This window comes from Hemicordylus capensis, chromosome 3 (assembly GCF_027244095.1).
Source record: "Hemicordylus capensis ecotype Gifberg chromosome 3, rHemCap1.1.pri, whole genome shotgun sequence".
Lineage (NCBI taxonomy): Eukaryota > Metazoa > Chordata > Lepidosauria > Squamata > Cordylidae > Hemicordylus > Hemicordylus capensis.
In genome coordinates this window covers 132,194,879-132,218,684 of record NC_069659.1, presented here as the reverse complement: position 1 = coordinate 132,218,684, position 23,806 = coordinate 132,194,879, and the positions used below count along the sequence as shown (strand labels likewise).

Sequence of the window (23,806 nt, the reverse complement as noted above, 5' to 3'; positions counted from 1 at the left end):
TAAGTAAATCCTCCCGCCGCTCTTAAAGCTACCCCCCACCCCAGTGCCGGACTGCAGTGTTGCGGTTCCGTGCACACCCCTACTTCTGGTCACCCTATCTTAAGGAGGACATTGTAGAATTAAAAAAAGGTGCAGAAGAGGTCAAGATGATCAGAGGCCTGGAGCACCTTCCTTATGAGGCAGGGCTACAGCATCTGGGGCTTTTTAATTTGGAAAAGAGGGGAGTATGGGGAGTCATGATAGAGGTGTATAAAATTATGCATGTAGAGAGTGGACAGATAAATTTTCCCCCTCTCTCACAACACTAGAACCAGGGGTCATCCCATGAAACTGAAGGCTGGGAAATTTAGGACTAACAAAAGGAAGTACTTTTTCACACAGCACATAATTAATCTATGGAATTCTTGGCCATGGGATGTGGTTATGGCCACCAGCTTGGAAGGCTTTAAAAGGGGGCTTAGACAAATGCATGGTGGACAGGTCTGTCAATGGCTACCTGTTGGTGGCTATAGGCCATCTCCAGCCTCAGAGGCAAGATACCAGTTGCAGGGGAGCAACAGCAGGAGTAAACTTATGCTCCCACTTCTTTCCTGTGGGATTCTTAGAGGCATCTGGTGGAACATTGTGAAACTGGATGCTGGACTAGGTCGGCCTTGGGCCTGACCCAGCAGGGCTGTTCTTATGTACCATGATCTGTTTAATGTGTGACTATTTGATGTATCATTTTATATTTATATAAACTTCAGAAATTGCAAGTTAAATGTGGTCACCTTACTTTTGTGCCATATAAGCAGTAATGACTTTGTAGTTTTGTATATTACGTTGGCTCTACAAAGTAGACTCCATGTACCCATACTCTGCCTTGGTCTTTCAGCTTGACATTGGGCTGGGAAAAGAGATGTCCCTGCTAACTGGGCAAAGAGGCATCTTTTTAATGTGGTGATTTGCTTTATTTAGCATGGGGAGAGTAACTGGCCCTATCCACCCCAGTATAGTGCTTCCAGTGACTGTTACTGGTGTCTGTCATGTTTGTTTGTTTAGATTGTGAGCCCTTTGAGGACAGGGAGCCATCTATTTATTATTTCACTATGTAAACTGCTTTTGAAACTTTTGTTGAAAAGTGGTATATAAATGTATGTATATATGTTTGTATAGGCAGAAATTGGAGAGGTACACCTTCTCTGATCACTTGCTATAGTGACACCTGAGGAACTTCTGTCTGATGCATATTATGGAGCTTCCACAATACAGAGGGTTAATAGCTGGTTGTGGGCAGATGAACCTTGTTGTCAAGGCGGCATAGCTATGTTCTCAGTCAAGAGTTCTGTGGCTGAGTGACAGCAGAGGTCAGTTGGAAAATAACAGTTGGGACTAAAGAAGAAACTGATCTTGGGGTGGGGTGGCTCTGAAGGTGAACAGAGTCTAGGAGGGTATTTCTAGAGAGGAAATTTTACTAAGAAAAAGGGATTTGATTGAAGGTGGGAGAGAGTGGAAGACAATATTCTTCAAAATAGACTTCTAGGGAAAATACAGCCTTAGGACCCCTAAGCCTGAGAGTGGAAATGTAGGGCTGGGAAAGACCCCTGCTGCCTGTCCATGTAATTCTGACTTAGACAGACCAGTGGTCTTAGGTGGACATGATAGCAGCAATTATGTCGTCTTCCAGGTGTAAATGGTTTGCTATTTTACATAACTTATAATTTAGTTAACTTGTACTTGTAATAGTACTACTTTGCTGTTGGTATAGATATGGAAGACCTTTCATTCAAGAAAACAGTGGCAGAAGAGACAACTGGAAGAAACTGCCTCTCTTGCACCTGTGTGTGCATGCACACGCACTTGACGAAAAACGCTGCCTAGAAATAATCACAAGTCTTTAATATTTATTCACCTAGGGAAGAAAAAGTCAAAATTCATATCTCTGAAAAAGTTATTTGGGAAAAGGAAAAGGAAAGAGACATTGTCCTCTCCAGGAAGTGGTAGTCTGAAACCATGCCAGTCCATAAACGATGTCGCCTCTCGGGCCATGCACATAGACTACGATTCTGAAGATGAACTTGAGTAAGTCTCAGAACTGTCTTTAGGTTGTTCATAGAAAAAATAATTTACTTTTTTAAAATCTAGGTTATTGGCTGTGGATTAAACACCCAAGAGACTTAGTCACATTTTAAAAACACTTTTTCCTTCCTCTGGGAATCAAGGGAGCTCACTTGCTGACTTTAGACAAGACTGTACCTTTCAGCCCAGCTTTTCTTATAGGATTACCAGAGGATAAAATGACAATTATGGTAATCTACTTAATGGCCTTGCTTATAGGTTGTATTTAAAATTTCCTGCTGGGGGAAGAGCAGTTGGCACCCACCCATTCTCTCAAACAATAACTCTAAACACACACACACACACACACACACACACACACACACACACCAGAAAAAAAATAAACATAGGGAGCCCAAAAACCAGCCTACAAAAAAGGAAAATTAATCCACCAGGCACAGACAGCACACAGCAGCAGAAAAGGTGGTAGCAGAACTACAAAATAAAATAAAACTAACTGGGCCAGACGTCGAGTATCTGCAGCTCTAGTTTGGCCCAGCCGTTTTCTCACCGTCAGCACCTAACTTCCCACCAGCCTGCCGGCCGGCCATCCCACTGGTGCGGCTTCACCTGCTGGCCGGTCGCCAGCGTGGCTCCACCGGCCGGCCGGCCGCCTCCTCCCGCCAGTGTGGCTCTGCCAGCCGCCATGGCTGTTTGCTTCTCCCGTCCCCGTGGCTTATCCCCCGGCACCTGCTCGCAACACTCTTGCAAGAGCTGCCGCACATGGGATTAACGACTGGTACATTTAAGAGAATTAAATATATAGAAAATATAAATAATGACAGCTCCCCAGTTATTGAGGGGAAAAACAAACAAATAAAATTACAAGCAGAAAGCAGCTAATTATTTGTATAATCTGACATCAGCTTGGCTGTACATGCTGCCCTCTGTGGTGCTGGAGGGTAGGTTCAAGAGAGAGCCCTCTATGGAGAGACTATGTCCCTGTGGGAATGGGGATACTGAGACAGTTGGCCATATGCTCCTGTATTGTTCTTTTTACCGCAATTTACATTTTAGATACCCAAATAATACTGACAAACACACCAATGCCTTGTATCAGGCAGGCAGATTTTGTACAGCTGCAATTAAGATCCGTACACGGTGTGCTAGAAATGGTTAATTTAGATATTTTCTCCCATTTTATTCTACTTTATTATGTAATTGTGGGGTTTTTTTAGAGGGGTGTGTGTGTGTTTGTGTCAATATTTACTCTTAAGGTTCTTTTTATTTGGGTTTGATTGAAATGTGTATATTTGATCAATGATTGCAATGAATGGATGCAATAAACTGAACTGAAATTCCAAGCAGCACCAAGTTAAAGCCTGGGGGCTGCTGGTACACTTTAAATAAAATGGGGGGGGGAATCACAGCACCCAGTTAAGCCACTGGGCTGTTGGTACTATTTTGAAAAAATGGGAGGGGGGACTGCATACACAGCACCCCAGTTACTAAAGCCACCTGGGGTGGGGCTGGCTAAGAATAATAAAATAAAATTCCAAGCAGCACTCAGTTAAAGCCACTGGTGCTGCTGGTACAAAAATAAAATAAAAATAAAAAAGCTGGGGGGAGATTTAATTTGCAGTTGGCACTGCAAATTAAAAGGATTTTTTAAAAAGTCAGATAAGCCTCTGTGTCTCTCTTCACTCACAGTGTGGAGGCCAGGTGGGCCCAGGCCACCACTACTCTGCTCTCAATACTGCTGCAGTTTCTCTCCAATGAGCCTCTCTTGAGGCACAAGAAGCAATGGCTCGCTCTCTTCCTCCAAGTAGCCCTTTATATACATTTGGAAACTCCCTCTTTTGGCCTCCCTCCCCTCAGCCAGTGGGTGCATAGTTACACATGCCAACACTTGATCTGAATGACAATAAGCCAATCTAGAAGCAAGGAGAACTCAAGCCAGTTCCAGAAAACCAATCGGCAGTTGAAAAACACACAGACAGAATGGTGCCCACAGTGCAAATTTATTCGCAACGAATTGGGGGCAATTTGATTTACCCTGGAATCAGCCCCTTCATTTAAGGGGCAATTCAGTTCATGGGCAAATACGCAAATTGCCCCCAATTCGTCGCGAGTCGATTCGCGGGAAATCCATTTGCACATCCCTAATGAAAATATCACTATGCGTGAATAGAGTGCCTTGCCTGCAGCACTGAATAAACACAGTCCTTGTGTCTGCAATTGGGAATAATGGGTTTTAGGTTGAAGGATGCGGCTTCTGTTCAGGTTGAGCTGCAGTACCTATTTTCAGAAACTGGGCACTGTGTATGGATAACCCAAGACACTCACTTTCAGAGATACTTAGTGTTGCATTTCACATTGTTGCCACTAGGGGATGCCAAACCACAACTTACTTACTTTTTTCATATTTACTTACATCTTAGAAAACCTGTGTGTTACACCAAAGAATGAATACTGTTACAAATACTGAAAATAATTCAGATTAAATATACAGAAGAGCTGCTGTAACTTGCTTTAGCTTTTGTAACTGCACTTCCAGTTTTGTAAAATATGCCATCAATGGGAAGTTTAAATTGAGTTTGTCCTTGAATTTTGATGGAAGCTGAAACTCTAAACAATGTCTTAGAGAGCTGGATGCATCCTAAAGATGTCCCTGTATTTTGCCTAAAGTGCAATTGGAACCAATTGGGAAGTTATTCCTCAGTCTTAAATGTCCTTAGGAGGCCAAAATAATTTTGAAAAACTAAACGTAAACCCCTCGCAGGAGAGTTCCACAAATCCCAGACTGGTACTCCCTAGGCAAATCCTAATTATTCCTCATTTTTAATTCCTTCTGCAACAGACATCTAGATCTTCCTTCGGCAAAGTATGTTGGGTTGCAATTTTGGATTTACCCACTGCTTTGAAATGAACATCCTTTTTGAGAAAGGAACATGCTTGTTAATAAAAGGTGGAAGCTGCCCATAAAAATATGGCGGCCCAAGTGACCATTTGGGATACTCTTTCAGTCAGGCAGCCCTGCTTTAGCCTCTCTTCTCATTCATTACACTTTTACTTTCAAGAGGGTTTTAGATTCAGGGTTTGAAAAACAAACTTAATTATGGAGTATGAAGGTTAAACATGAAGCACATGCATTTTTCACTAGTTTTCCATCTTCTCCTAGGATGCACAAAGGTATTATGGGGAGCAGAGCCTTGTCACATGACAGCATTTTTATTCCTGACACGACACAAGAACCTCCTAGGCCAGGCCGAGTATTTTCTCAGGAAAATGTTTCTGATCGGATTAGGGCATTGCAGGTAATGTAAAATGTATACAGTATATGAAAAACACTGATTTCTGTTTCCAAGTTTTAAATGTAAAAGCAACAGTCTTCTATTCCCTGTCTGATAGTAGTACACAAATGGCATTAATGTATAACACATTAGAACAACGATCAGAACCATTTCTCAGCAAGGCTCCTCTGTTAATGTTGTAGAGCATTTAGCCACCAGAATTAACCTGAATAGCAATGAAGCCTGGTCATTAAGTCTTATCATGCTTTGTGGAGCTGAAAGCAGAATGTACCTTTTGGGGTGGTATAGTAAGGGCTGTGTCATTGCCCTGGACTCCGACTTGGAGGATGGGAAAGACTGGGGGCCTGAACCGTACCTAGAGAGGGTCCTGGAAATACCTGGTTTGCCAGAGTCTTCCGTGGGAGGGGAGCCCCAGGATCCAGTACTGCTGGTATCTGTATCTCCTCTGACTTGGGTGCTTCCTCTTCCTATGAACTCTGTTGTGCTAGAAGATACCCTACCACCACCAGCTTATCGCAGACCTAACAGAAGGCTTCCCATCCCACCACAGCAAATGCCTGAAAAACAGGGCATGGCCCCTTTAAGTTGCAACTGCTTTCCTCAGGGGGTGGAGCTAGAGACAACACCCTGAAAACAGGACTGCTAAATTGGCTCCAGACAATTGCTGGAACAACATCCTTGCTTCTACTCTGAGTTGCTTTGCAGCCTGCTTCTGATTCTTGCTCCACTGGAATCTAGCCAGGGTCCTTATCTCCTGCACCTAGCTTGTCCTTATGGTGAGTCTTGTCAGGATATCTGTGGGATCTCAACTAGGAATGGGTCAGGCTGATCCATGCAATGTATAGTTTGTCTGTAGAAGCTAGGGATGTGCACGAATGGCTTGGGCAGCCGGCAGTGGAGTGTGGAGCAGTTCCCTTAGAAAGCAGGTAAAGAGCTCCTTACTTGCTTGTCCCCGCCCCACCGCTGTTCCAGCAGCGACACCTGCTCTCCAAAATGCCATGCACAGCTACAGCACTGTTCCCTGCAGCCTCCACACAGCGTCGGCACACACATGGCCTGCACACGGCATTTTGGTGACTCTGTCCATTGAATCATACATTAAATTTCTCCATACACGCCAATACTGGGGAAGGATCAGGACTTCATGATTTAGCCCTTTGAAAATAAGGGAAATACATCAAAAATACTTGATTTCTTAAAAATTGTAGTTGAAGCTCCAGCAGAATTGGAAATTAGGAGTGTCGTCTCCATTTGGAATGCCTTCAAAGAGAGTGGATGATGCTGGGATGAGTTCAGAGGATGATGGGTTACCCAGAAGTCCACCAGAAGCATCTTTGCTGCAGGAAATTTTAAATCCCTGTACAACTAAGGTAGGATAAACCAAGCATTCAATTTCTGAATGTTGTTTTTAAATGCAAGGTGAAAACAGCAACTTGTTCTATTTTATCAGTTAAAGAAATCAACTCTAGTACTCTGTAATAAACAGCCATTCAGATGAAAGGTGAAGCCTGTAACAATAATTATTGGGAAAATGTAAGTCCCAGCATTGTCAAGACCAAGTTGTTGTTTTGGGGTGGGGGGCGCGAGGGGAATGCACAAATGTGAAGATGAGTCTAATCAAAAGGTTCTAAAACAGAATTCTGTAGAATGTGTTTGGGATTGCTTTATTTACTGTGAAAGATTTTTCATGAATGCATTTTTGCCTTGTGGTTTGGACTGGAATACTGCTGCTGTGGTAGAAACCTATCAAAGAAATTACTTAAAAAATCAAGAATGAAATGAAGACTGATAGGAAATCAAAAGACTGATTTTGATCTGTTGATACTCCTCAGCAATGTAAGAAGAAAAGTGTATATTACTCTGATAACTAAAAAGAGGCACCTTTTTAAAAAGTGGTGGCTCTCTTCTGTTTAGCAAGGGAAGAGCAACTGTCCCTGTTCAGCCCAGCACAGCATCCCTTCCTGTGACTGATGCTGGTGTCTCTTTGCTTTGTGTTTTCTTATTTGTAGATTGTGAGTCCCTCTGGGTCAGGCAACATTTTTTCATTCCTTTTGCTATGCAAATCACTTTGAGAACCTTTTTGGTTCTCAAAATATTCTTAGTAATAATTGAACACAGTTTTAAATCAGCTTTCTAAATAGTATTCATCTCACCCATCTTTATATTTTCAGGATCCCTACTAATTCTTCATAGAGTCTCTGCTTGTAACGTACATTTTTGTAGACTGTATGTACTCTTGTGTAGTGTGTAGCCTCTGTTGTTATATCCTCTCATTGTATCACTGAGTCTTTTCCTAATTCCACCCCACAGTTCTCTGACTCTCACAAGCATCTTAGCTCTTTGAGTTTAGCTGGAACAGGCAGTGAAGAAGAAGAACAGGTAACCTTAACCATATATATATATGTACATATTAAGGGGCAAGAAAACAATACACAGTGGCACCAATCCAAAACAATTGTGTGATCTCTGTACTTCCATAGAGCTGTGTGCAAGTAGGGGTTGAAACATTCTCTTCTAAGAGACATTAATGAAAGAGACATTAATTAATGCCTTGCCTAACAGTTTAAGTAATTCTATCATAGATTATATGAGAAGAGTTTATGTATTTACCATATGCTCTGCTTTGAGATGTCAAGCACCAATAAATTTAGCCTTCAGAAAAAGGTGAAATGGAGACAAGCTTGGTCAAACTTTACTTGTCAGTCAGGGAAGTCTCCAGACTCTCAAATACCTTCCTCTTTGCAGAGAAGTTACTGCTAACTTGATCTAAGCAGTATTCTCAAGGTCACATAGACAGGCAGGATGAACAGCAGTCACTTTATAGCTTTCTAACTACCCAACCACTATTCTCTCTTAGGGATCTAAGCTGAAGTGCTTTGCTGATGGCAGTGACTGGTCTTTCTTTTGAGAGACCTGGATCTGAACTTATTCAGTTTCTTAGCACACCCTGCATGAGCCAGAATAATTGCTGAGACCATATATCCCCAGTCCTTGAAGTTGGAGTACATAGGTACCTCTCTTCAATCAGCAGCACATATGACCAACAGATTGAAGAGCAGTTTTAGCAGCCCCTTGAAGGGTCCCATTTATTAATTCTCATCTGGAAAAGAGCTAGAGATATTGCATGCATCTGGGAGACGGGGCAGAGTGTGCAATGTAAAGAACATTTATTTCTGGAAATGGGGGAGAAAAGAAGTAATGTATAGAAAGGAAATCAAAGAACGAAGTGGTTCCTCACTGAAGATTTTCCTGACATATAGAATGTACTTTTAACTCCCAGTGTGGTTTCAAAGGATACCAACTGCTAGTAATTCTTGCACAATTTCTTCTGGAATGTTCTTGTCCATGGGACAGAACACAAGGCATCTAGCTTCAAACCTGCACATCATGGCTTGCAAGTAAACAAATTTCTTCAGTTTCCTAAATCGGGCATTGTTGAAAAGGAGTTGTACTCTGTAGTGCCATGAAGTTGATTGCTTTCACATATGGAGGAGGTGACTTATTTGTATTAAACAATGAATTCCCATATCTCCTTGCATTACCTCCAAGGTAGTGCTTTTCGGTGGAGGCACTTCGTATATTCAGCCAAGAGTCATGAAGTGAAATCTCATCATACGCTGATGATACTGAGTGCTGCACATACCTATGTGAATTGGACCTATGGCAGAGGGCAAGGCAGAATTATTCAGTTGAAAAGAAGGCGTAGGTGCTGACTGAAACTGTTAGACAAGTGCAGCAGTTCCAGCTGCTTAGCCCTGGAGGCCTGATGGGACCTTAGCTGCTGCCTTCTGTGCACTTACACACTATCCCAGTACTTTAAAAGCTGTAACATAGCACATTATATATGGCAGGAATGTTTTTCTTTTAAATAAAAAATAAAACCCTGTGGGTTCTGTATTCCTGTCTCTTGGTCAGGATATACACACTAGGACAAACTGTCTCCCAGGGTTTCCAGAGAGACTTAGAAGTGTAAATGCCATCAGAAGATAGTTCTGTTGTACCTTTGGATATATGAACACGTACATCCAAAGAGGTTTTGTTGACCTCTGACAAAATGTACTGGATGTAGTATGCATTAGGGACTTATCTATTGTACAATTCTGCAACGTAATCTGCTGTGTTCTGTAGCAACTGACATGTTGTTGTTGATATTGGCTTATCTATCTGGCTTGTTTGCCCCATAACTGATCATGTGTAAGGCGAAATCCAGTTTCTTCCTAAACAATGCTAGCAGATCTACAACTCTGGGGGCGGGGGGGGGGATCCCTGTTGGCAAGGAGTGCAATTGAACTCAAAAAACAGTCCAGAAGGGCTTGTTTTATTGAACTGAAATGGGTCTTAGAATCTCTTGGTTGCCTTAAACTTGAATTGGAGCCAAACTGATAAACACAAAAAGGGATCTAACTGGTTCAAGACCAATTCAATAATCATAGAATGTTAGAGTTGGAAATGGCCTTGAAGGTTTTCTAGTCCAACCCCCCTACTCAGTTCAGGGAACTGCTGCACTATTCCCTGACATATGGCTGTCCAGCCTCGGACGGTCCTCCACTGCATTAGATGAAGTCTTCTATTACTGCAGTTCTTGTAGTTAAAAAAAATTATTCCTAATGTCTTGCCTAAATCTGCTTCCTTGTAATTTTAACCCATTGGTTCTAGTCCTGCCCTTAGGAGCAGCAGAGAACAAGTCCACTCTTCCTCCTATGTGGCAGGCTTTCAGACAGAGGTGCACCTAGGTAATTTTGGAGTCTAGACCTAAAAGCCATTGGAGGCTGCCACACACCCCACCCCCAATAGCTGCAAGCTAAGCATCACCCCCCTGCACACGCACACACTGTGACACACACAGTATTTTTAACACATGGGTTCTTGAAGGCACAAACAGCAGCTGAACTCACAAAAATGTAAGAATATAGAACAGGTATATTTATGCAAATGTGGATTAGCAGAAACATTTCAACATGCAACTTCACATATTCCTATCCTACATATTTCTTTCCCCACTCCCTCCCCCCGTCACTAAAGCAGAGGTCACGGTCAGCCTCCTAGTGCAGGTCACAGCCACGCTTGGCTGCCCGGTGCAGCACAGGCCAACAACATGGCGACCACACCACCCGGGGTGTAGTGTGGTCCAAATCTTAAAGAGGATTTGGGGGATCCTCCAGGTGTGTAGAGGCCCTGGACTTTGGCCCAGATGTCCAGGGGAAAGAGTGCCTCTGCTTTCAGATCTTTGAAGATAGCTATCATGTTCCCTTTAGCCTTCTTTTCTCCAGGCTGGATATACCCAGCTCCTTCAATTGCTCCTCATAGGACTTAGTTTCTGGAGCTCTCACCATCTTTCTTGTCATTTGGACCCATTCCAGTTTATCAATGTCCTCCTTAAAATGCAGGGTTCAGAATTGGACACAGTGTTCCAAGTGAGACCTGAGTAATGTAGACCAGAGTAGAATAATCACTTCTCGTGATCTGGTCACTATACCTCTGTCAATGCAACCTAAAATTGCATTAGCTTTTCTAGCAGCTGCATCACACTGCTGGCTCGGATTCAACTTATTGTCCACTAAGACACCAGTGTTCCCTCTAAGGTGTGCGCACATGCCTGCGCTCACAAGTTTGTTTATGTCCGCTCAATTTTAGATTCCATTCAGGTTGAGTCAGGAAGGCCCCATTCTGAATGCATGTGTGCACCCACTGCCTTGATACTCCCACCCAGAACAAAACTCATTCTGCGCACAGATGAGAAAAATTAGAAAGAACACTGTAAGACACCTAGGTCCCTTTCATATGTACTGCTATCCAGGTCTCTCTGATAAACATGTTTTTATTTCATGTTTTAATGTTTTGTGAGCCACCCAGAGAACAACTTGTTATGGGGTGGCATACAAATAAAGGTGGTGGTGGTGGTGTTTATCCTGCACTTGTGCCGTTGTTGTTTTAATCCAAATGCAGAATTTTACATAAGGCACCCAGGAGATTCTCTTGAGGGGTGGTAAGTGCTCCTCTCTCTTCTGGCTTTGCTTGGTGAATCTCTGTTTCCCAGTGAGCCACCTGAAAAGACAGAGAGGAAGAGGAGCATGAAAGATGGGTAGGGAGGGTCTAGGATTGATGATCCTCTTGGTACTCAAGGAGAGGTTGCCCATCTACAGGCTGTTGTCCAGCAACAAATCCTCACTATGGGGGATTCTTAAGTGAGATTGGAAGCTTCTTCTCCTCCTCCCCCCCATCTGAAAGTAATTTAATTTCCCAGTTTGGAAAGTAGACAGGGGCGTAACTACCATTAGGCAAGGGGAGGCGGCTGCCTGGGGGCCCCCACACCTCGAGGGCCCCCCCAGAGGCAAGTCACATGTGAAGTGAGTGTTTGTGTATCAGCGAGGGGCCTATTTTAAAATTTTGTCTCTGGGCCCACTCCAGCCTCGTTACGCCCCTGAAAGTAGATCTTCTATAGATCAAACTTGGAGTAAATGAAATTCTCCAAGAAGAAAGAATGAAACAATTCTATCCAATCCAAATATGTAATTCAGTGAAGAAATGCAAAGCTTTGGTAGGAGGGCATCTTGTATTTTGGCAAACAGGAAAAAGGTTGAAATTGGTTTATAAGGGAAAATATTATGGTTTCTCATCTCAGGCATTGCTTTTTCTAAAGGACAATCTAGTTTTGTAGGGGAAAAGCATTTGCCTCTTTTGCATTGAATGGATTATAGGACAGCATTGTGTGAAGGCACATGACACAGCAACCTTGCAAGGGTGGGTCTGGCCACTGCCTGAATGGGAGACAGCCTTGAGTTCTATGGAAGACCATGTATGCCTTTTTGAACTCGATGGAAGGAAAGCCAAAAATAAATAATAAATTAGAGACGTCTGTAGGGAGACCTGCAGTGGTGCAGAAGAATCAGTGGTGGGGATCAGAACAGGAACTGGCCCTTCAATATTGGTGTCTGCATGTAAAAAACAAAACTCATTCACTTGTTCAGTGAAATAAATTGGTGGTAGTGTTAAATGTATACCTAGTCTTATGTAAAATGTTGTGAGATATTATTTGGTGATATAAAAATGCCCAGCAGCAACAGAGCAAAATTTGTTGTGTTGCTTTTAAAACATCAACTTTACCTTTATTTTCCTTTGCACTGTTCTGGAGGTTGATCTCTCTGCCATTAAAATGGTAGTTTTAGAACATTGGAAATGTGTTTGGGGACGTATATATGTAGATTGGCAAGCCCCTTCATGTACTGGCTTTCTGATTTATATACATCTTATTTATTTAATATATATACCGCCTGACTTCTTCAAAACTGTAGACAAATACAACCCTTTGTTGTATATAGGTATTTTATATGCTTAGCATTGCCCAAGATTACATACATGAGGCTGGAAGGACATTTATGCAATCAGTACAAGTTTGCAAAATACATGCTTTCCCTGCAACTTGAAGATTAACCTCTGTGTGACAAAAAGGTGTGACGCCTCTAGCAAGTACAGATTTTGTTTTGCAAAGTTGTTGGTTCCATTATTGATGACATGACACTTAAAATTTTCTTAAGATTTTAAGGTTTTTTTAAATTAAAAAAAGTTTCTCTGACACTTTTTTCTTTTGCTTGTGGGCTTCTTCTTTAGGTCACATCGATTCCATTGAGACCCTGTTCTACCGAAAGCCAGCTATTCCCTAGGCAGTCAAGTGCTAAAATTATAGCTCTGCAAACATCTGACTGCAGCCTCTCACCTCCTGCTGATTTTGATACCCCGCCTGAGTTCTCTGCTTGCTTGGATAATTCAGCTGCTAAGCACAAGCTTTTAATAAAACCACGGAACCAGAGATCTAGTAAAACAAGACAACCACTGTCGGTAATTGACAAAAAAAGAAAGCGAGATAACTTTTTAAAATACATTCTTTCTTTCTGTTGCCATTGTAATTTCATCCTTAACTCCTCTTGTATTACATATATGGCTTTGAATAGATATCTTATTGCTGTCTTATCTTAACTCCTGCTTAATGAGAGCTGCATGCGTGTATCCCAAATTCCTCAGAGAGCAAGATACAACTGAAAAGCAGAACAGATCATTTTCATAACAATAATATAGCGAGGCAAGGCAATAAGGTAGCTTTAGAAAGACATCATTAAGCTGAGGAAAAGAGTAAGTGAGAAGGTTGGAACAAGACATCTTGTGGAATTGTAATTTTGCTTGTAATTTTTGTGTGCTCACCATTTTGTTAGTTTAATATTGTAGCTCAGTTTTCCCCAAAGACTCTGAATGGCTATAACAATAATGTAAAACAAGCATAGATGGTAAACTCAAACATGCCAAAAGCCTAAGAAATGCAAATCTCTGCACCATAGTCAATAGCTTGGTGAAAAGATGCTCAGGCTTGGACTATATCAAGGCTACTGTTTTTACTTCTAGGTCAAGAGTTTCCTCTTCTCTTTTTGTTCCAAAGTACAACCCTTTGTTTTATAGAGATAGTTTATATACTTAACATTTCCCAAGATTACATTTTTCAGTCACTTTAAGGGTACAGACGGGGATAATGTTTGAAGTATGGTGGGAAGTAGTTTGAACACGTTTGCCTTCAAAATAGATGCCTCAGAATGTAAATGTCTATCTCAAGATGACCAGTAGAATTCTAGGTCTCCTTTTCCCCGTTACATTTGCAGTACAAGAGCTCCTGCAGTGCAGTTACTGCTTGCCTCACTCAGGTATTGTGGTAAATTCCAGGAACTTTCCCAGACAGCAGGCTTCAGCACAGGTTTTCTGTGAGGTTTCAGTGTGAGTTCAAAGGTCCAAAAAACCTGATGCAAAAATTGGATTTTTTTACCCCGGAAATAAACCAGGCTACACTCTAATGCGCAATGAAAAACCTGAATTGTGTGTGAAGTACTCCCTGATAGCTCACAGGGGCTTTGGCATAAATTTGGCCAATATGTGAACGCATACCTCTATTCTGGAGTAGATTTGAACTAAAAGCCAGGTGTGAAAAACTTCCAGGCCATGTGGATGGAGCCTGTATTGTGACTTTCTCACTTCATTGTTGTTTCAGCTTCCAGGAATGGCCAGAAATCATGGTACAGTGCTGGTGTTGCCTTCACAGTGTGAAGAATTGTGTGGTTAAATATGTTTGTTTTAAGATTTCTAACTTATCAGAATCTCATGCTCTTTTTTATAGATGTGTATTTTGGTAGATTTATATACAAGAATAACTGTTTTTCTCTGTTCTCCTAGCTTACTAACAGGCACTAGGGCCACATTGCTTTTTAATACTGGGTGCTCTAACTTGCTCACCTTCTGAGGTATCTAGTTGCATTTAGAATGTAAATGCTTCTGTGTCTGTCTCTAAGAGTGTGTGTAATTTTTCCTTAGTTGTGATTGACTTTCATGGCCATTTGCTGTGCAAACAGTTGTAGTAGCAGCCCAAGATCAAAAGCTTTAACCTCTAGAGAATGCAAAAGCATATCTTTAAGACATTCACATCAAAACTGTTTCTTTGAAGAATAGATAGCTGTTACAAAGACAAATATAAGCACTATAGGAAGATGAAATAATTCTGTGTTTTGCCAGTGGATTTAAGCTGCTTCATTTCCTCCAGGTTTGCTCAACAAAGGCTATTCCTTTAAAACTTAAAACTGGTAATTGCTGCCACCATGCCCACTTTTTAACAGTTAAAAATCCCTCCCTGGTGTGGGCGAAATTCCAGGAAAACTCTCCTTCTTTTACCAGTGGAGAAGTACAAAAAAAAACCCTCCACATGCAGCCTACATGTGAAGTGCAAACTTGGTACTGTGAGTTGCTGAGCAATCAAACTTGAGACATGTTTGCACCAGAGTAAAACCCCTTTTTCCTGAGTTAAAAATCCACTCAGAGACAGGCAAAATATAAAAAACAAAAAGAGAAAAACTTTATTCAAAATACTACAGGCTGCTTCAGTCTGAGGCGCTCTCAGCTTTGAGTTACAGATAAAAAGAAATACTCAGTACTTTACATGATTACTTCCAAAGAACATCCCAGCTGGTATTTAGAGTGGCACGCTTTAAAAATCGTGGTTACCCAGTTGCAAGGATAATTCAAAAAGCACCCCCAGTTTCAAGGAACCTTTTAAAAGCACCTTTACAGGGTACAGAGACTTCTACAGCCCCCTAGTTGGATAAAAAGGGCTCAGGCTAGTGTTTCTAAGGTTATGTTCCAAAATAAAACACAATAAACCAGGTGTGAGGATTTTCAAAGCACAAAAGGAAAGTAAATCATCTGATGCAGGCTAGCTATCACACTGTTCCCTGTCTAAGCCTTTCCGAAGCCAAAAGCCCTTGGCTTCCTTTCTCCATGAACTTACCCCAAACTCCAGGAGAGAATTCAAGCTTCCTGCAATCCTGTCTCTCAAAGGTCTGCATATGTCCTTCCATGAGAGAAGTCTCCAGGCTGGCTGTTGGCCATGAGGCAGCTCACGAAGCCTGCTCCCCATCTTCTCTCATCATCCTCCTGGATCCTTCTGAGAACGACCCCTTTCACTTCCTGCCACCAGACCCTCTAGGTTCCGACCACCGTGTGCTGAGTGGCTGATCCCCAGAGGTCACTGCCTGACAGAAAAGACAGGGTTCACTTCCGTTTCATTCTTTAGGGTAAGGGAGGGCCCCATTGCTACACAATCCCTATAGGAAGATGAAATTATTCTGTGTATTTTGCCAGTTCTAAATGCTTAAAAGCTTTTCTGAAGAGTGCTGTTAAAAACACCTTCCCATAAATACATATGACCTTTCAGGAAGCTTTTTTCGTAGTTGTAAGTAGTGCAGGCAAGTATAAAAGTTTTAATATTGTCACAGCATGTAAAAATAATGAGCTAAATTTATAGATCCATTGAAGTTTTTTTATTTTAAACCTGCGTGATGGTCATTTCGGAGAAAAGAGCATCATTATGAAGAGCAGGAAACTATGAAACTTCAGTTTATAATAGTTGTTTGTTCCATTTGCTTGCCCTGTTGGAAAGCTGTTAGTGTTGGAAATCCTGGTTTCTAAACAACTATATTCCACTGCTCTCTGTTGCATAATAATTTCTAAGGTATAGTAAGCAAAAAACAATTATGTTTTTCACAACAATCACTGCAGGGACACTCTCTCTTTGAAATGGTGGGAGCATCTTTTCCATTAATGACTTTTCCATCTTAGAAGTGAGCAGAGAAGAAGAAAGTAATGTTGTGCTTTAAGAATAAATAGGTAAATTGTTGTATTATTTGTTTCCTGCAGAGGAACCTGGCTGCATCTCAGAATGACTTGAGGTGTACTCATGAGAAAAATGAATGTGAAAAGAAAGATCTGCTGGCTGAATTGACCCATGAAGCTGGCAGTTCCAGTCATCAGGAAGTGATAAAAAGTACAGTTGTATCAAACAATACAGTGTATTTCCATACACCCCAAACAGCAAAAGGTCTTCAGCGTAACTTGGGTCACCAAAATGAAAAGGTTTGCATGCTGCACTCTGCTTCTAAACTGGACTCTCCTTGTGAAAATAATCTAGAGGACTGCCAAACTACGCAAAAATTGTTTTACACTACATCATTGCCATCATCATCCAAATCGAAAGAAGATACAACCACCCAAAATGTTACTTTAGCCCAAGAATCACAAAAGGAAAAAGAGCACTCTGAAACCCTAAAGATGAACTCTGGGAATTTAAATGGGATGTCACTTGGTGTGTTAAACCAAGAAAAGAGACAGACAGATTGCATGCCTTCAGAGAATGACATGCTGCCTGACAAGGACATCTCTACTGAAAATGATATACTCCCTGCATTAGTTGGAACAGGAAAAAATGTACCAAAGGATGCTAAGGTGCTTATGGAAGATATTTATAATACAGAGTCTCCTTCATTGCCGAATTCTATCAATCTTTTACCAAAAAGTCCTTTCCAGCTTACAGATACAGCCTACCCTGAGAGTAGTAATTCTTCTCAGTCTTCATGTACATCACGTACAGATGAACCTTACTCCTTAGCTCTAGACAAAATGAAACCAACTCATGAGTTTCCTGTGTCAGACAAGGAGAACAATCATCCAGCAGTGCCTCGTATGTTGATTTTGGGATGGAAAGCAGAGAAAGCAACCAGCGAGCCCAGTGCCTTGAGAAAATTTTCTGTGTCGTCAGCCCAAGGGAGATCAAGAGCTAGCAGCATGAACGTGAAGGACAATTCAAAGTGTGAGAGTCCATTAAACATGCAGATATTGCAATCTAAAATAAAAAACCCCTCAAGGAATGAGTACCTGAAGGATGATGCGCAGGTGAATTCTTCACAGGAGAGAAAAAACCGTTCTAATCAACAGGCATCAGAATCGGAAATTGCTGAGAGAACACTAGAGAGAACAGTGGTTGGCTTGCTGTCTCAGGCTGGGAGTTCAAAACCAGTGTTGAGTAACTTTGGTTCTGGTCTGCCACAGCAATCCAATGCTGGCCAGTCAAGTTGTGAGGACAGAAGTCCCTTTCAAGGCAAACTTAGATCCACTTCTTTATCAGTAAAATACAGAGACAACTCCTCAGAGGAATCCAAGGAGCTTAAAAGATACAGTGCAGAGTTTAATTTAGAAAAAGGACTGCCTTCGCTAAAAGATGAAAAAGCAGAGATCAGGAAAACAACTGACATACCTATCAGTGACTTTTTAAATGAAAGCCTCAAAACTAAAACAAAATCCTCTGAACAGTGTAGCACAAAACCTCCATTGCCAAGGAAGCCTATTTTGCAACACTTCATAATTACTGGCACTATAAACACAAGCCTAGAAAAGCAAGAAAAGAGAACCAAATATCCTGAACTCAAAAACGAAGACTATGATTTGGAGAAAAAAACAAGGCCATCTGAATTACCTGGTAAGAAGTTTCTATGTCTAAATTATACTTGAATGGAAGATTTAACAAAAAGCTATATGGAGGCATTATTACAACAAAACTTTTATTAATGTTTCTTGCATCAGGAGACTATAAAGCTCAGTAATTTGTGTTTTGTACTACATCATAAGTATTTAAGAAATATACATAACTGCACTGACTTGTTAAACACAGAGACCCTCCTTTTTATATATCGTAACAGTGGAACTGGATTTCCAGATAAAGGGCAACATTCAAAGAGCTTCTACACATGTTCCAGGGCTTCTGAAATCCTTGCAGCCCCTCCTAGCCTGGCCTCTCTGGGGAATCCAAGAGCCCCTGGCATGCATACAGTAACACTTGGGTGAGCTTCTGAGGCACTTTAGATTAGATCCCAGCCAAAGTGCGTGTAACTTGTGTTACTTTATATCAGTAACATTTTGTCCATTGCTTACAAAAGCCAAGGCCAAGAAACAGCCCCGTTCTAGCTGTCTAAGAGATGCCAGAGGTTAAGCCATTTCAATGAATTCTTCTGTAGTCTCTACGGGCTTTAGAAGTTCTGCAACTTTTTCACAGTGTTGGCACCTCTACTACAGGAGAACACAGACCTGTTGCATCTATAAATGCACAGGGCACAGGGAGATCCCAATAGGGCTCAACATGTCTCTGTTTTCCCCCATGACATGCACACAGGCAGTATGTTAGGCTCATTTGGAAGGTTTGTGCCTCTCACAACCCTAATCCAGCCTTCTGCCTCTGCTCCAGAGCTCAAGTAGAGTTGGGGATTGGATGCGGCTGGGAGGTGCTTGTAAGAAAACATAATAAAATGTATACAGTGAAAATTAAATTCAATAAGGAAAACTTGAAAAGATAGGAATGAAAATAAGCTACTATGAAGTGTGTGTGTGTGTACACACAATGGTACTAACAAGATATGAGGGAAAAGACCTTTCAATTTAAGTTAACGTTTATTTAATTTGGTTATCTGGTACCTGTATGATTTGTACAATATTTTTTTCCATGATGTAACTATTCCAAGTAATAGCCGCTGCAGGTATGATAAGGAAGGTCGTCTTTTGCTTTCAAAGCTGCATTTATATATTTGGCAGCAACACACTGGTCATAATTAAACAACGTAGGCTCTCATCTTTGGACCACTTTTCAGGTTAGTTTTTATGTATGTGAATGTTATTGTCCATTACTCCTGAGAACAGGGGACATCCTATGTTTATTCCATTGCCTGATGCAGATGCCAAGACTCCAGATTTTCATGTTTTTAAGGAAATTATTATAACCATGAATGTAACTTGCAGTACTGTTTGTTTCTATAGTGCTGTTAATGTGTATATTGCTTAGAGTATAAGCAAAAAAGGCATGTCATCTCAAGGTGTTTACAACCTGCAGACTCAGTGGAGAGTGCAGAGGAGAGGGATGGGAGAGGCATGGATAACCAGGGATGAATGTGAGAAAGTAAAGTTTACATGCCTATAGTGGTACACTCACAAAAGAAATTTGTCACAAGAAGTGCTTCTTATTGTTAATTTCTAAAGCAGGGGACACTAAATATGTAAAGAATATTCTCTATTTCCTTCCGTTGGATTTGTGCACATCTCTGCCCTACTTTCAAGGGCTGTTGGTGACTATTTTGAGAAAACGTGGTAATTATTGATAAATTTTCATGTAGTCATGAAATTGGCTTGGTTTAAATAAATCTGCACCAATATATGGAGAACATCAGAGTGCTATTTTTGTGAAATTCTTTGGCTGAAGAGGGAGATTTAGAGGGGGTGTTAGGAATGTTTCAGAACAGAATGTGTTTTCTTTGCTTGAGAGGATGCCTACTGTAATCTATAGTGCAACTAAAATGGTGACATTGGGCAGAATGCTGATTTAAGTTAGTCATAATTAAGCACCATTGAAATAAGTTTAGTCGTGACTTAACCTATGTCCCATTAATTCCAATGAGATTCTGTCATGAATAACTTGGTCTGGATCCTGCTTATTGTCATTTGAGAAGAAAACTATCACATTGGCTGACAAAGCAATTAAAGATGATACTGTGGATTTGGGTAACTAGTCTTGATGGTTATTGAAATTACTATGAAGTTGTCCCACTAGCACTAAGACATGGTTTCAGTAATCCCTAAAACTAGCTTTCCAAAAGAATATTGGAAACAGTACCTGACTTGCAACAAACCCATCTACAGAGCCCAGTTCTACCTGGATCTGCTGAGTAGGGATTGCAGCAGATAGCAACACACGATGTGAAAAATTAATGCCTGTGTTTACCATGGCCTGTAAGCTTTTTTATATAATATAGTTTGGGTCTGAATAATACAGGCATACTTCACGAGCTCTGTCAACTGCTGCCACTTACAGTCACAAATGGCAGCTGTCAGATCTACTCAGTTGCTTCAAAAAGGTTGGTGGTTTTATGGACAAAGGACTTGAGTGTTACTTTCCCCCTTTCTGTGTATTGAAACTCTCCCTCCATTGTGTCCCCAAAACCTACCAAATCTCTCATTATTCTGGCATGACACCATTGGTTTATTAGAACTTTGATAAATCCTTGGCTTACCATGAGACAGTAGCAAGCTGAAAAAGTATGCAGGCTTATATAAAAATATCTACAAAATTCAATTAGATGTGAAAAAACTTATTTATACTGAAGCAACAGTGCATTTAATGAATAATATGGGAAGTATAGAATCGGCCATATTATCAGCATTTTAGTTGATTCCGCTTAATTTAATCTTTAAATTGCTTATTATATATACTTGAGATTTAATTGAAATGTCTGTTAATGTTGGTATTACACTGTCTTAACACATAAAACTATCTTGATTTCTAAATCAAAACATAAAATAGGTAAGCATAATATTTTATTAGACTACCTTTTTGTCGGTAGAGGTATGCAGACATGAGGATTATATAAAACTTGAATCAGCATTGCCTGTCGACATTCAGTCCTGTTAGAGGTGCTTTGTGGTTATGGTTAAGGGGAAGGATTGAAAACTGGAAAATAAGTAGAAGTAGTAAAGCTGGTTCTAGCTTTATGGTATATACAAACAATCCTACAAGCGGGTTTAAAAAAAATCTGCTGCAATGTGAGCTTCGCTTCCTGCCTGCCTTTGCTCCTCAGATAACACGTGTACTTGGCTCTGAAAACTATACAGATTTCCTCTTCCTGTTTACAGTTTTCACCTTGCATTTAAAAACATTCAGAAATTACATGCTTGATTTATCCTACTTTTGCTGTACTGGAATTTAAAATTTCCTGTATGGTTGTATTTGCCTTCTTGTTCAGGGCATCTTGGTCATACTACATCTCATTTTCACTGTATAAGTTTGAGCTGATTTGCTTATATCCTTAGGTTATCATAGGGAAAACTGTAGTTCAGAGGTATAGGAAAGAACAATAGATAGGTTTTTAAAGGAAAAGATTCCATTCTAAAACTTTGTGTTCTTTCTTTCTTTCTTTCTTTCTTTCTTTCTTTCTTTCTTTCTTTCTTCAATTTTTATACCGCCCTTCCGAAATGACTCAGTGTATGCCCCCTGTAGATCTAAAAATCCCCTTGATCAGGCTGACATACTTACAAAGTGGTGTGTAAAAAATGAAACACATTAAAGCTTGTTCTGCTATTAACAGGCCTCATAAAAGTATTAGAAGAAAGTGTGAGGGGGTGGGTGTCATCTGTTCAGGCTAGGGAAGGTGACTGTGAGATGGAGGTAGTGTCCCCGAGTACAGTATTGCTTCCTCGTTCCACAAGATTCCCAGTGGACAGTTCAAGTTTTATATTCTCATTCACTAAAATAATATTTGTGTTGACTTTAAAGATTACCATTTAGACTTTGAAAAAGTCCCACTGTTTCTTTCGAAGTTTAGGTTTTATTATTCTAGTCTCAAAGATTGAAACTGGAAAAGCAGGAAATTCCTCCTGTTCTGATAATCTCAAGGCAAATTCAGAGTCTGTAATGAACTGATCTTGGCAGATGAAACTAGGCATTGTGAAATATTTGATCCTAAAATTTGGTTTGGCATCTTCACTCTATTTTATCTTCTCTTAGAGCATGTTTGGTTTACAGCTTGGTCTTGTGCATGCTTACTTAGAAGTAAGTTCAGCTTGATTTACTGCCAAGTAAGTGTACTTAGGATAGCAGTCACAGTAATTAAAGCTACTTTGCAAAACCCTACTTGTACAATTCTTTTTAAAATGCTTAAAAGAATAAAGTTAAAATTTTAAGTGATCAAATTGGAACTGAATCAAATTTAATTTCATCTTTGTTACTGTGTTTTAGGAGAAACTACACCCAAAGATCATTTCACTTAGTAGACAGAAATAGTAATTAGCACATATTTATGGAAAAGCAACAATACATTGTACTGAATATGTTCTTTGGCTTGCCCTATTGTCTGTGCTAAATCAATAGTATGTAGTGACTCACCAGTTGACGTCTAATAAAATGTATTCAGAAATGGTAAAACCACAATCTATATTAACACTCTTGGCCACCAAACGTTGTGATCGACCCCATTCTAAATTTAAACATACTTGCAGTTGTGCAAAGAGAGGGGTTCACATCAGGAAGGTGCCACTGATTGTCAGTTCATGCCCAGTATAACTGTTTACTACAATATACAGGCTTGTACCTACACAGGAGTGCCAAAGTGTGCTTAGAACATGGGCGATTTGTTCTCAGTCTTGTACCGCTCTTACTCTGGTATATGGACTCATGAGGCTGCCTTCTTGTCAGACCATTGGTCTCTCTAGTCCAACACTGTCACTCTGACTGGCAGTGTCTCTTGCCCTTCCGAAAAGACAGTCTTACCTGACATCCATTTAATGAAGGATGCCAGGGAAGGGATTGAACTTGAGGTCTTCTGCATGCAATGCCTGTGCTGTCCAACTGAGCATATAGAGGTATGTCGCACTACACTCATGTCTCAGGCATTCAGCAGTTTTGAACAGTTCTGTGCTGCTGGCTCAGGAGCGCTGGCCACAGCGGTGGCTGCTGCTGCACTGAGATGATATCGTAGAACAGGCATGATATTCACCGTCACAAGTCCCGTTTTGTACTGATGTCATTGTGCTTCATTTCAGAGGACTTGCTATGCCAAAGCTACAGCTCATAAAATGAGGCAGGAAGTATATTTGGCTTTCGAAAGCATTGGCAAATGTGGTCTCCTTCTTTAAAAACATTTTAAAAATGTGATATTCAACAGTGGTTCTCTGTCCTTCCATTTGAGGCTGCACTTAATGCCAGCTGGCAAACATGCCCTGAGCCAGAATTACCTGCATTTTGGTGGCTTGCAGGGATATGTACATAATATTGCAGGTCCTACGTAGGAACAAAGCTGTGTCTTTATAAGCTGTTTTTATTATACTTTTATACTTTGCAGTATAGAAGATAGAACTTGCACTGATAGGGCTTATATACAGACAACTTGTTGGTTTGCAGCTGTAGCTCACAATCTTGTAAGCAAGAAATAATTTTTACTCATAGTAACCACACAGAACTTAAATGTATGTGTAATACCTCGTAAATTATGACCACACCGTTCGCAGTGCTAGGCTGTCATTTATAGAGCAATTGCTGACCCTTTATAAGGAATGTAATT

General features: G+C 40.8%; 1 protein-coding gene across 6 annotated transcripts in view; it reads left to right on the top strand.

Moving 5' to 3' along the window:
- Positions 1-23,806, top strand: part of CRACDL (CRACD like) — a 99,246-nt gene that overhangs the window by 50,150 nt on the left and 25,290 nt on the right. For 4 of the 6 annotated variants that reach the window (XM_053305691.1, XM_053305690.1, XM_053305692.1 and 1 more), the window contains 6 exons: positions 1,896-2,061; positions 5,219-5,354; positions 6,560-6,721; positions 7,662-7,730; positions 12,960-13,187; positions 16,575-18,189. In XM_053305691.1, coding sequence (XP_053161666.1) covers positions 1,896-2,061; positions 5,219-5,354; positions 6,560-6,721; positions 7,662-7,730; positions 12,960-13,187; positions 16,575-18,189 — 2,376 coding nt within the window. Of the gene's footprint in view, positions 1-1,351; positions 1,479-1,895; positions 2,062-5,218; positions 5,355-6,559; positions 6,722-7,661; positions 7,731-12,959; positions 13,188-16,574; positions 18,190-23,806 lie in introns of those variants that run through there. The other 2 variants (XM_053305695.1, XM_053305694.1) reach the window with 2 other exon arrangements.